Source organism: Zalophus californianus, chromosome 9 (genome assembly GCF_009762305.2).
Source record: "Zalophus californianus isolate mZalCal1 chromosome 9, mZalCal1.pri.v2, whole genome shotgun sequence".
NCBI lineage: Eukaryota > Metazoa > Chordata > Mammalia > Carnivora > Otariidae > Zalophus > Zalophus californianus.
In genome coordinates, this window is record NC_045603.1 from 25,699,156 (window position 1) to 25,713,017 (window position 13,862).

The 13,862-nt window shown below is 38.2% G+C and overlaps 1 protein-coding gene across 4 annotated transcripts in view; it reads left to right on the forward strand.

The window, feature by feature from the left end:
- The window catches only part of FGD6 (FYVE, RhoGEF and PH domain containing 6), a 108,175-nt gene that overhangs the window by 1,489 nt on the left and 92,824 nt on the right, over positions 1–13,862 (forward strand). For 3 of the 4 annotated variants that reach the window (XM_027591643.2, XM_027591644.2, XM_027591646.2), the window contains exon 2: positions 4,129–6,529. In XM_027591643.2, coding sequence (XP_027447444.1) covers positions 4,129–6,529 — 2,401 coding nt within the window. The remainder of the gene's footprint in view (positions 1–4,128; positions 6,530–13,862) is intronic. The other variant, XM_027591645.2, reaches the window with a different exon arrangement.

Here is a 13,862-nt window from a genome sequence, read left to right on the forward strand (position 1 = left end):
GTGAAATATTCCTGAAGATGTTGTGGATCTTTCCTTTTTAATGTTATATGTATGTATAGGAGATATGTTATCATATACTGTGGAAGTTATTTATAAACTCTCTTTTCCTTACTAAGGAGAGACTTTCTACTTACTTGAGGTGAACTATTTTCATCTTAAATTTCGGTGCCTCGCCTTTCAATTTTCTTTATTACTGACCCAATCTAGTTAATTTAAATTTAAAGTGGTTGGATATTTAAAAATCTTTCCAGCCATTTTAGCTCTCCCTTCCTTTGGAGTGTCAAACATATTTAAAGTATGCATTCCTTAAATGTATCACTTTCAATTCTAGTCCTACCAGTTAATAATGAACAGGTACAGAAGCACTTAAGTTGACATTTAGATGTGTAAATCTGATCGGGGGTTCAGTCTGGAAGTTTATGATGCTTTCATTTGAATTACCCTAGAATAATGCAAGCTATTTTTATATTTTATCAACTTTACAATTAAAGAAATCCACAGACATTTTTGTGGTGTTTAAAAGAGGAACACTTCCTGTGTTTAGCTGAGTTAGTTGGTTTTTAGCCTGGCTTGCTGAGAAGCATTAACTACCTTTTTGTTCACCCATCTGTTAAGATTTTTTATAATTCTTTCTCATGTCTAAATGGAGAATATGGAAGAAAACTGGGGTTTTACTTCTATTTCATTCTCATAAAATTATGTGCTCATCATTCTTACAATCTCTTTATGATACTTTTTTGGTATAATCAAATTCTTTAAAGCTTTAGGAATATTATTTACAATTGAGGGAAGGGATGTTTGTTTATATTGACTCTAACCTGTGGTATTTGGGATGGTTGGCTTAATTTTAAAATAAGATAAATGTTAAAAAAATTAAAAAATAAGATAAATGTTGTAAACATCCTGAGTTATATGTATCCTGAAGGAGAGCTTCCTTGGTTTTTCTGCATCTGTGAATGAGTAGGCCCATAATAGAGATTTTAGAATTATTCTAGTCACTATATGAAAAAGGAGAGATATTTATCGGTGTGTATTTTGTATCCTTTAAAACACATACAGCGTCATTAATGCCTGTGCTTTGCCTTTTGGCTGGTCCAATAGCTAAGAAAGTGTGCACACGGACTACCGCCATCTGTGTGTAACACATGACGAGTATGTTTGTAATAGTAAAATGGTACCAGTGCTTTACTTTCTTACCTTATTTTTCCCTGGAGCCAAACAGCTGTGTAAATAAAAGATTTGCTGCTTTGCTCTACAGCTTTTGGGTCTAAATGTTGATACAGTTTTAAAATCCAAAGGTGCTGGGTGCATTTCTAAACATCATGCACTTACTTCAAGAGTGACATAGGAGCAGGCTGTAATATAATGGCTTGTTATTTTTTTAGTTCTGTTTCTTTCAAAATAGAGCCACTAAATATTACTACTACTACTAAAGGATTTTGGATATTGCTATACCAGTGACTTAAAACACTTGCTCTTATTAATAATTAAAAATTTATTCAATAATCCTATTCAAGTTGATTCCTGCTAACTTTTCAAAATATTCTACATTTAAATGGATACTGATTTTTTTTTTTAAAGAAATTTCCTGTTACTGAGGCGTATTAAAGAGTAGGTATATGTAGCAGCTCTGACTATTCCCAGGCTCTATTTTGAGCATTGGGAATAGGGCAGTGTGTTAAAATGCCTCCTCTCCTGGAGCTTGCCTTTTAGTATGAAGACTGACAAAATTATACTGAAGAAAAATCACGTGGGGAAAAGGGACTAGAGAATATAAGGATTCTCCTGAAGCAAGGATCCCAGAGGTTATAATCTCAGAATCATATAGGCTTTAGAGATCTGTTCAACTCCCTCATCTACAAGTAAGGAAACTGAGGCAACCAGATCTCTGAGTTAATGTTGTCTGCTTCCTCCAATGCACGGTTTAACTAAGAGGAGCAAGCTAAAGTTCACAGTTATTTACTTAATTAAATGAGTATGCATTGAGAACGTTAGGTACATAATGCTATGCTATATTTGTTGGGAATCAACCACAGCTCATACATAGTTACTTGAATTTCTACAACACTAAGAGAGAGCAGGGATTTATGGCTCTTGGAAGAGGACTCGTATAAAGCACATTTAAAGAAAAGAGTAAAACTGGTACCAAAGATTAAAAAACAATTTTACTAAAAAGCAAAAATTGATTGGTTAAATGGCTTTTGACAAGGCAATAAGATTGAGAAAGTAAAAGATTAATTTGATGAGACTGGGTTTTTGTTTTGGGGTTTTTTTAGTTGTGGAAAATACACATAAATTTACCATCTTTACCGTTTTTAAGTGTATAGTTCAAGTTGCTGTGCAACCAATCTCCGGAACTCTTTCCATCTTGCAAAACTGACTTTTTTTTTTAATTCCTTCAAAAATCCCAGAGGTAGGATGTTTTAAGAATGGTTACAGAAATCAACATGACAGTTTGTCATGTTTTATTACCTGGGATAGGGTGGGAGGTTTGGAAGAGGCTCTGGGCATTCATACTTTTATCTTAAGACTTAATAGGTCAATAGTTTAATTTAATAGACTATTATAGCAAAGTTTATCATTAGGCTTTGAATGGTTTTACAATTTTTTCTACTTAAACAAAAATCACATGCTATTGAATAGCTAACTGCAATTGTATAGCTTTGGGAATTTGTATTAAATTATTTTGGAAATATTTTATCATCTTCTTTATCAGGACATTACACCCAGGAATTGAATGAGAAAGCATGTGTTATCATGTGACCTTGGTTTGGGAAAATGGTTGGTGAAAGGAAATAGAACTGCCTATTCTCTCTCTCTCTCTCCCTCCCCCCCCCTTCATATAATATCTTCCTAACTGTTGTGACTAATTTCCTTTGTTGAAAAAAAAAATCACTAAATGAAGTATCAAAGCCTCTGTGTATTCAAGTACTTAATGTCTAACATATATTTTGAAAAATTTGTGGGGTTTTTTTTTTTCAGTAAATTTTTATTAAGCATTAGATCCTGTTGGAGGAACAAACATGAAGTGTAAGAAGTATAAGATAAGGTATTTTTACTTCAGGTCTCCTTGGGGAAATGTGACTGGGTGATGTGATAGTATAGGTAGAAAAACTTAAAAGAACAAAACAAACAAACAAACAAAAAACAGATGTTTGGGCCCCTTATATCTTCATCTTTTGTGTGAGGTTTTTACTAGGTGCCTTTAGGCTAGGACCAGATCTGTACAAATCTAGCATAGTATAATAGGTGTTTATTTAAAAAAAATAGGTGTTTATTAAGTGCTTTTTATATAATGTTGAGGAAGGATTGCTACAATAGAAATTGTGGTCATCTTTTAAAGGCTCTAGAATAGTGGTTATTAATAAAGGGAACACAGTATATTCACCTGTGGAACTTAAAAGAAATACACTTGTCTAGTCTGTATGCCCAGAAACTGATTGATTAGACATGGCGTAGAACCTATACACATGACTTAAAAAATAAAGCTCTGTGAAGGTTTATAATGAAAATTCCCAATGACAGTATCCATATGGAGAAGTACCAACTTTATAATTAATCAAATAATACAGAAGAACTAGTTTTGTTTTTAAGTTTAGAAAATTTCTGGTTTCTGTATTCCTTTTAAGATTGCTTTGCTGTTCTAGTGAGGTAGATTCTTGAGAAAAGGCACTTATACAACTCTATGGTATATCCCTGGGGTGGAAGAATACTACTACTTATTGATACGTAAGCTTAAGGGTTTCATTTCTATATAACTGAGGCAAATTCACTCACTTAGCACTCAGCAGATGAACTGAAGTGCTTTCTTCTCCTATACCAATGATTTCATTTAGTGTCTACTGAAGATAAAGTAATTCTGTTCCAGAGCTAGAAGGAAAACTGTATTGGACTTGCTAAGAAATCTACACTCTACCCAGAGCTTTGTATATTGGAATTGAATGGCAGTTTAAGGAATTTTCAATAGTAATGTTGACTCTTTAATGTAACATAATCTACCTAGTAAAATGCAAGTTCGCCGTATTATCAAAAAAAGTAAAAATGTTATCAAATTTACTTATTTATCATCTTTTGCTTTGGAGTTTTTTGTTTTGTTTTGTCATCAAATTATTATTTTTTCCTTTCTAGAGACTAAGAAGCCACCAGTGGCCCCCAAGCCAAAGTTTGTGGTAGCAAATAATAAGCCAGCTCCACCTCCTATTGCACCTAAACCCGATATTGTGATCTCTAGTGTTCCACAGTCAACAAAGAAAACCAAACCAGCAATAGCCCCGAAACCAAAAGTTCTGAAGGGCTCACCTGTTAGAGACATCGGGCAGTCACCATCGAGGAAAATCATTGTGAACCTGGAAGAGCACAAACAGGAATTACCTGAAAATGCTGACAACTCTAATTGTAAAAATGTAGGGCATCAGAGCAATGATTATATTTTACCAATGTGTTCATGCAGTTCTCATTGTATCCATAAACTTGGGAATAGAGAGAATTTGTGTGTAAAGCAACTTATCTTAGAGCCCCTGGAAATGCATGAAAATTTAGAAAATAGTAAAATTGATGAGTTCTCTTCAGCTATAAAAACAAGGAGTAAAGGTGATTGTAATGTTGAAAATGTCAAGAGCCAGAGTGGAGTAGTTTTAAAGGCAAACATCCTAGAAGAGAAGCTTAAAGATGTTTTAACACAACGAACATTACCTTTTATTTCCCTACAGAAGCACAGATCCACAGACAACTCAGAAATTAATGATGGCTGTAATTCCAACAGACAATTCAGAATTGAGTTTGCAGATTTGTCACCTTCGCCGTCCAGCTTTGAAAAAGTTCCTGATCATCACCACTGCCACCTACAGCTTCCTAGTGATGAAACTTACCAGCATAGCAGTGAAAAAAGCGATACTTGCTTTCATTCATCTGAACAAGAAGCTCTGGAAAATGGTAAAAGGAGTACTTTTCTGTCTTCAGATGGCATTAATAAGAAATCAGAAGTCAAAGACCTTGGTCCCTTAGAAATTCACTTAGTACCATATTCCCCAAAATTTCCAACCCCCAAGCCCAGAAAGACACGGGCTGCTCGTCTGTTACGTCAAAAGTATATCGATGTTCCTAGTGAAAGTACTGAAAAACCAGAGAATTTAGACAGTAACTCTTCTTGTCTTTTAGAAGCTGGTTTGAAAAACAATAAAATCAGTGTTCTTCATCAGAATGTTTTGTGTAACCAGGAACAGGTGGACAAAGTGAAGCCAGGAAATAAAAGTGAATTGAAGGTGGACTCCAATGGTGACCGACAAAATTTAGTCAATCCACAGAAAGCTATGTGTCATGAAACATCTTCCTTTGAAAAAATGGAAACAGATTCTAATTTAAGTTCTGACAGCAAGACAGTAGATGGTTCTAGTATGGCACTTGCTGTGGACAAAGGGACCAGTTTTATAAGATGTAGTACTTTATCTATGAGCCTGCCTAAGCAGCTCAAATTAACCTGCAATGAACATTTGCCTACCACCTGTAACCTGGGAGTGTCTGCCCCTCAAATGCAAAAGGAATCTACAATAAAAGGTGAAAGTTCCTCAAGGATTGTCCCGAAAAAACCTCAAAGACACAGCTTGCCTGCTGCAGGAGTGCTTAAAAAGGCTGCCTCAGAGGAGCTTGTGGAAAAAAGTTCTTATCCCTCAAATGAGGACAATAATTCAGAGAAGGGTCTAGAAAGAAATCACCTTCGGCATTTGTGCGCCCAAAACCTCAGTATATCGTCCTCCTTTGATATGCCTAAACGGGCTTCAGAAAAGCCAGTGTGGAAGTTACCTCATCCTATTTTACCCTTTTCAGGGAACCCGGAATCCTTAAAGTCTGTCACTATATCATCAAATAGTGAGCTTTCAACTGCCATAACTAAGCCTAGAGCAAAATCGTTATCTGCCATGGATGCGGAAAGGTGCACTAAGCCTTGCAAAGACACTCAAAAGAAAAACTCTTTAAAGAAGTTGCTCAACATGAAACTGTCCATCTGTTTCATGAAGAGTGACTTCCAGAAATTTTGGTCCAAGAATAGCCAGCTTGGAGACACAACCGCAGGCAGCCTCTCAGGTGGGGAGAGGAAAGGAATTGAAAGTGATTGGCATGGCATGTTGGTAGAAGAAAAGACAAGTAAACCCATCAAGGCATATTCTGCAGATAACTACAGCCTAGAATCCCAAAAGAAGAGGAAGAAGTCTCGGGGTCAGACCAGTGCAGCTAATGGACCAAGAGCTGAGTCTTTGGATGATCAAATGCTCTCCAGGGACACCTCATCTCAGGCGTCTTGCAAATCTATTACAAGTGGCTGTGCACCAGAGTATGAAAATGTACGCCATTATGAGGAAATACCAGAGTATGAGAACTTGCCATTTATAATGGCCATAGGGAAAACTCCCGAGTTAGAATGGCAGAGTTCCAGAAGCGTGGAGGACACCGATGCAAATGTGTATGAGGTAGAAGAGCCATATGAAGCTCCAGATGGCCAGGTGCAACTTGGACCCGGACATCAGCATTCCAGGTAACACTTAGGTGCCAGACGGACACTGTGCTTTTGCATGGATCACTGAAATTAACCTTCAAGAACCCTGTGAGATGGGAAATCACTTGGTGAGAGCGTGGTTTAGTTAAGCATATATTAAATTATTCCAAACTGCAGTGTTCTTTTATCATATAGTCAGTATGGGTATTTTCAATGCAGCCTTGAAGTAGTTGACTTATTTTAGTAGCTGATTCAAAGAATTTGAACCAGTGGTAGTGTAGGTAATATAAAGGAGACCTAGCACAGCAAGGTTGCAGGCCCTCCAAGGAACCAACTTATAAGTCATAGCAGGAATCTAGGGGAGAAAATTGGTCAGGTTTATTTGTTAGGTGTAAGAAATGTGTGAAGTTAAGGAGCGCCTGGGTGGCTCAGTTGGTTGAGTGTCCAACTCTTGATATGAGCTCAGGTCTTGATCTCAGGGTCATGAGTTTGAACCCCACACTGGGCACTATGCTGGGTGTGGAACCTACTTAAAAAAAAGAAAAGAAAGAGGAATCTGTGGAGTTTGAAATCCATGCATTTGCCTATGATGCCCTTGTCAGTTAAAACCTCTAAATTTACAAAATTTCATACTCTGAGGATTATTTTGCTTGTTGAAGACTTAATTGCTGGCTTCATATGGACATAGGAAAAAATACGGGAAATGGAAAGCTACTATCTTTTCTTTCTCACTTTTTTATATGTATCTACTACCTCTGGTATCCCTCCTCCATCCATCTTACTGAAACCTTGACCATCCTTGATGGTCCAGCTCAGCAACCATTGACTTCATGAAGCTTTTACAGACCTAGTAGGAAGTGTTGATTTCCTATCCTGATCTCCCCATTTTGCTGTGGAAGCCTTACAGTCTTTATCTCCGTCTTATGGTATAGTTGTTTATTGGTATGTCTGATACTCTGTATTCACTTTTAAGCCCCATGACGAGTTTGAGTCATATCTTTTATCCCTTATGAGGCCAAACAGGGGGTTTGGAGGGATGAGTAGATGTTGGTTGGGTGAGAGAATGAATGAAAAAGAGCTAAACAACCACTGCAGGAGCTTTGTTCTCGCTCTGTAGTCACAAAGAGGGCCTTCGCAATGCATTTAAAGTGTTTTGTGTATAACATAAAGCACACAGGCCCTTTTTGAAGTCTTCATGTTCTTAGGTCACTAACCTCAAGCCTTTGAGTACTCAGGTCTTACGGTGGGGCTTTTGTAGAAATAGTAACATCTATGGTGACATAGTAGGGGCTCAGAGGATTATCAGGTGAATTGAATAAATAAGAATGTCAAGCAAAATCTTAGCGTACCAAGTAAAATTGTTCTAATTTCTTTTAGCTTTCAGATGCTCTCCTAGCATGTTTCTTTACTCATATCTGTGCCCTTCCTCCTTTGAGCTATAAAAGACTTAGCTTCCTTGCCTGACTTTTCTCTAGCTGACTTCATTCTGCTTACAACTGTCTACTCTGAACATTAGTATCTAGGCAGAAGCCTTTTCCTTGGCATAAATATTTTGACAGAGACTTGAAATTAAGTATCCAACTTAAAAAAAATTTATGTATTCTCATGCTCATTCTTCTCTCCATGTAACAGTTTTGTTGGTATTGCCCCCCCTTTTAATACGATTTTGTATGTTATGTGTGTGTGTATGCGTCTGTGTGTATCTGGGTGAAAGAGGAATTAATTTGGCTTCTTTATGATAATACGGCTATCCTTAGCTAAGATGAAGTGTTTTTCTTGAAATTGGAGGTTTGGCGGTCCCATTGGCCCTCAGGCTTAAATCCCAAGAATTTGTCATTATTGCTAACACCAGCTGTAAATGTCTGGAACTTGTTCTTTTTCTGATATGTTTCTTATGCATTGAGGGCACTGCTGCTCTGGGGGTAATGGGAAACCAGGTTGGAAGGGGTTAATGTACACAGCCAGCCAGTGCAGCTGGATGGCATTCTTAAGGAGGGTTCTTTCTCAAGGCCACAGGAAACCGAGGGCGGCTTTGGACAGGTTACAGGCTGTCAAGTAGGGCAGCCTGGTAGAGTGAGTGAGCTCTGCTTTTGAATTAGCTTTCCACGGAGATTTTTGTTTAGGCCTGGAGCAGGGAGCCAGGCTTGAGAGTCTTGAAATGTGCCAGCTGAATCAAAAGCCTTCGGTCATAGGGTCAGACTAACAGCGTTTCCTGGGAGGTTGGTTGTACCTTTTGTAAAACATTGAATAGACAGAGAGAGCAAAATCCAAGCCTTCATGAGGAGGACACCTGGACACCCTAAAACAAGGTAAATGAGAAGTGGGACCTATATTTCAGGTGAGCCGAGTAGACCCAAATGGAAATCCTGTTTGGCAGTCTGGCTGTTGAAAATATATAGACCTCTGCCTTGGAGTAATTTAAAATCCAACACAATAGAGGTCTAAAATGATTAAAAAAAAAGAAACCATAAATGAACCCTATTTAAGATTCATCTGCTGGAGTGAATAAAAAAGTGTCTTAACAGTTTCTCAATCCTCAGGGAAGAGATTCTGGATGTTCACAGGGGACTGGTTCACAGAGACTAGTTTTGCAGAGTTCACATATATAACCAACAGATTCTGGATTAGTAAACAGACCTTGCCAAGCCTGGGATGGCTCCTATTGTCACCTTCTCTAGAGTACAGATGTTTCTTGAATCCAACAGCTTAATATTTACTAATTCATAACATGTTTGTAATTTATCAGGAAATAATTGTATGCAGTCCCCAGGTTACAAATCGGATTGTGTTCTAAAAGTTCGTGATAATTTGGAGCTTAGAGTATATTGCCCAAAGAAAGAGTTTTGGAAATGTTGGTAGAGGATTCAGGTTAGCACCCACGTTATATTAGCCACTTCTGTACTCAAACTTTCCCTTCCCCTTTCCTAGGTGAATTGTTCCTCCCAGTGCTTATTTGTGCTGGGGCAGGAGCTTTGACGAGCCCGGGTGGGGTTGAGCACCACCGTGTCTGAGGAGCAAATCCCCTGGGTCTGAGAAGTGTTTGTGGAAAGGGTGAGGTGACTAAAGAAGAATGAGGAAATTGGGGGCTGGGTTTGCTTTGAGAAAGACTGCAAGGCATTGGGAGTGATAAGGAGAGGGAAGGGCTGGGTGGTTGGGATTTAGTGTGCAGTGGATTTTCTTTCCCTTCTTTCTCCTCACTGTTCCTATCCCTCCTCTCTTTCCGTCCCCATTCTCCTCTGGACGATTCTGCTAATTGAGTTTCTGACCTCAGGCAAGAGTGAGTAGGAGAGGGGCGCCTGGGTGACTCAGTCGTTGGGCATCTGCCTTCGGCTGAGGTCATGATCCCAGGGTCCTGGGATCGAGCCCCGCAGCTCCCTGCTCTGTGGGGAGCCTGCTTCTCCCTCCCCCGCTCCCCCTGCTTGTGTTCCCTCTCTGGCTGTGTCTCTGTGTCAAATAAATAAATAATTTTTTTTTTTTTTTTTTAAAGAGTGAGTAGGAGAAACCAGAGGCAGGGAGTTGAATTTGGGTTAGGAGTGGCTCTGGGAAGCCCTCCAGCAGGAAAAGGTGAATAGCCAAATCTGAAGGTAAACGAGGGTGAAGGGAATTCCTCTGGCCATAGAAACAGTTGCTTTACATGTCCCCGGATAGGATGCCATTTGCTTACTGCTCTGTTCTCAAAAGCAGTTTTGTTGCAAGCAAGATTGTGAGAAACTCAAGTGTTCTGGTGCCTTTTGGGTATAGTTATAAGCTCTCTTTGCTGTAATGTTTCAAACATATTTATCCTAAAATACCTAGCTGACAACTCTTTCACTGGCACGCAGGTTAACGAGTGCTCATTTATTGGTATTATTTTAGACGTTTGATTTTTGTAGGGAAGTTAGTAAATTTGGGCCTTTAATATTAAAGAGTTATAGACAAATTAGCAAAATAATAGTGTGCAAATATGTGCAAATAGTGTGCAAATCCTCTTGAAATTGTAGCAGATTTCTTAATTCTCTAACCAAGAACTTTCCTTGGAACCTTTCTAGGTTTTTCCTCTGTTTTTGTTGTTACTATAAGCACTTCAAAGAAAATGAATGATTATTGGGTTTTCCTGGGTAGCTTGGCAAGCCCTCAGATTATTTATTCCACAGTCTTGACCATGAGTAAAGCCCTGTGCCTTCAAAGGTAAAAGGGAGTTGCTTACTCCCAGGAGTTTCTGTCCAGAGAGACAGCAATTATAGGGCAACATGGTTTTGTTGATCCAAGCTTTGTCTGAGTTATACCCCAAGTAAGATATTAAAGATGACCTCACAGATTTGTAACACTTGACCCAAGGCTTATAAAACGGACATGATTGAGTTTGGCATTTAGGAGGTCATTTTCTAACCTTGATAAGAGGAGTGTCATTGGTGCTCTGGGGGAAGAAGCTGGATTGCAGACTGAGCATTTCAAAGAGAGGAAATGGAATCAGCCAGTGTGGACGGCTGCTGCCTGAACCTTTGCCCAGAAGTCCCCGTCACTTGACATGTTTGGATTTATCTTCAGGTTTTCCTCAAGTACCAGGATTCAAAGTAAAGTGAAGTTCAAAATAATTTCTTCTTAATTAATCAGTAGATCCTTATTTCTGATGAAGGAAAGTATTAAGTTTTTGTTTGTTTTCTCCCCATTTTAAACACAAAACTGGGCTCAACAAGCTCCCAAATAACAAATCCTCTAAAATCCTGCAATGGCTTTTGTGTTAACAAATCATCAGACCCTGTCTAGAAGATTCTCTCTTGGGTTGCTTGTACCATCTGGTGCTCTTGTTGGATCTTAATGTAATGATTAAAGTATAAAGTAATAGCCCTAATAAACATCTCCATCTTGTCATAGCACTGATAAGATATTATGTACGGTTAGAGGGTGAAGGTTAGGACTCTTGTATCTCAAAAGAAGCCCTTTCCTCTGAGTTATTTTCAGCATCAGCTCAGGAAATATAAAAAATTTGCATGGCTCTTTATCTTTCTTGTGTTGGAATCATAACACACAATTTTGGCAAATCTGTTTGTTTACATACTTATCCTACATTTGGAACTGCAGCTAGACACATTGGATTTTACTTCTTGGCAATAAGGCTTTTCCTTTTTTCCTTTCAAACTAATTATTAGCAATTAGTGAAACTGCAGCTCTATCACTTCGGTCTCATTTCCTGCCAAAACAGATAAGTGATATTTTATCAAATATATATATTTTATGTGGTAGAATGTCACTTTATACTTTTAGAAGTATATTTTTAGTCAAGAGGTAGAAGAACAAATATCCTACTTTGTGATTGTGGGTACATGCACACACATACACACACATCCTGTCTTCATAAAAATACATTGTTTTGAGATAGCTGATATCTGCACATTTGTGGGGGGGGTGGTGGCATTATTTTTAGGGATAATTGGTTGGTTTTCCATTGCTGTAATTTTATTAACTTTTTGAATCGTAAAAGTCTAAAAATTTTATAATTTAGCCCAGCATATCATGATTTTGCTTTTTTAAAATTACAATCAATTATATCAATGGGACAGAAATTGCTTTGCAAAATGAGCTTCTGACCTAGTTCCTGGAAAAATGTTCTCAGTGTGAACCTTTTGGGAAAGGGCACGTGGGGAAGGGACAAGGAGGCCCCTCATTCTTTTCCTAAGCATTTTTAATTCCTGTAAGGACCTGATAGGTAAAAGATAATCCGATAATCCATCAATCTGTAAATAGATTAAGCCTATTAATAGGATGTTTGGAACTCAATGCATTTTTGCAGTAGAAATAATTGTGAGTACGTCTTGGGTTCCTAGCCAGCACACAAGAACTTATTTAGCTTCTAATATATGAAAAAAAATGCATTGGGAATTAATAGCAAATGAGACTATGACAATACTAAAACAGAGCAATAAAATAAAGTTTTTAAAACTTTTAAATGCTGGTATATTCAAAAAGGTAGAGGGTAGTACGCTGGGGAAGATATTAAGGGGGAAGGAACGGGATGAAGAGGAGGAGAAGGTAAACTTTGGCTCACTATCCCTCCAGGTGGTTCAGGGGAATTCCAGATCCGGGCTCATGTTCTTATGTAGGGGGATGAGTATGTTCATATTTCAGGCATTTGTAAGTAATGCCTGTGCTTTGTATATTACTTTTGTAAGCTTTCTGTGTTCTTCCAGACATTTCTTTTAAATGCATCATCTTTTCCTGGAATTGCATAGATTAATTTTGGTGTTTAGGGAAAGCCCTTTATTAAAAAAAGTAGACATATTTGTATGAGCCTATTAATTTTAATATTTTTTGTAACTATATTGGGAGCAAAGTGTAGCAAAATGTGCTACAACTCAAAGAGTGGTTCCAGTTGTAACACAGTTATGGAAAGCTCTAAAGAAGTGTTTACTGACCTCTTTATTAAATACTGAGTTTATTTATTTTATTTTATTTATTTTTTAATTTTTTTTAAAGATTTTATTTATTTTTTGAGAGAGAGAATGAGAGAGAGAGCACGAGAGGGAAGAGTGTCAGAGGGAGAAGCAGACTCCCTGCCTAGCAGGGAGCCCGATGTGGGACTCGATCCCGGGACTCCAGGATCATGACCTGAGCCGAAGGCAGTCGCTCAACCAACTGAGCCACCCAGGCGCCCCTAAATACTGAGTTTAAAAGTTAAGTTCAAGGGGCGCCTGGGTGGCTCAGTCGTTAAGCGTCTGCCTTCGGCTCAGGTCATGGTCCTGGGGTCCTGGGATCGAGCCCCTCATCGGGCTCCCTGCTCAGCAGGAAGCCTGCTTCTCCCTCTCCCACTCCCCCGGCTTGTGTACCTGTTGTCGCTATGTCTCTCTCTGTCAAATAAATAAATAAAATCTTAAAAAAAAAAAGAAAGTTCTAAGAACTGAACTGCCTCGTTTCTTCTGGGCGGTATAGAAAAACTATTTTGGATTAGTCCGGGTCTTGTAATTGTGTTAGTGGATCTCTGAAGGGGAAAAAAAAAAAAGTATTAGTATTGACATCAGGCAGAGATAATCTATATTTGGAGTTAATAAAACTTGAGTTGACCAAATAGACTATATCATTGGAGTAAAGTGTGATGGTAGTATTTCCAGGAAGAACAGCTGTCTTCTGCAGTTTTCTTTCGGATTTCTCAGCCCTCGTTTGCATGTGTCATAGATCCATTTTGGTTCCTATATAAGTGTGAACTGGAGTAATGTTGTATTTGGTGTTATCATAACCTGTTATACAAGAAGAAATCAAATCATGATGATAGTGACTTCAGGAAAAATGGACAACTAAAATGCAACTGGATTAGTGGTTCTAAGCCCTAATATCCAAGGGTCTGTTTACCAGACTCTCCCATTTATCAAAGTGTTTTGGTTTTTGCTTCAGGAAAGGT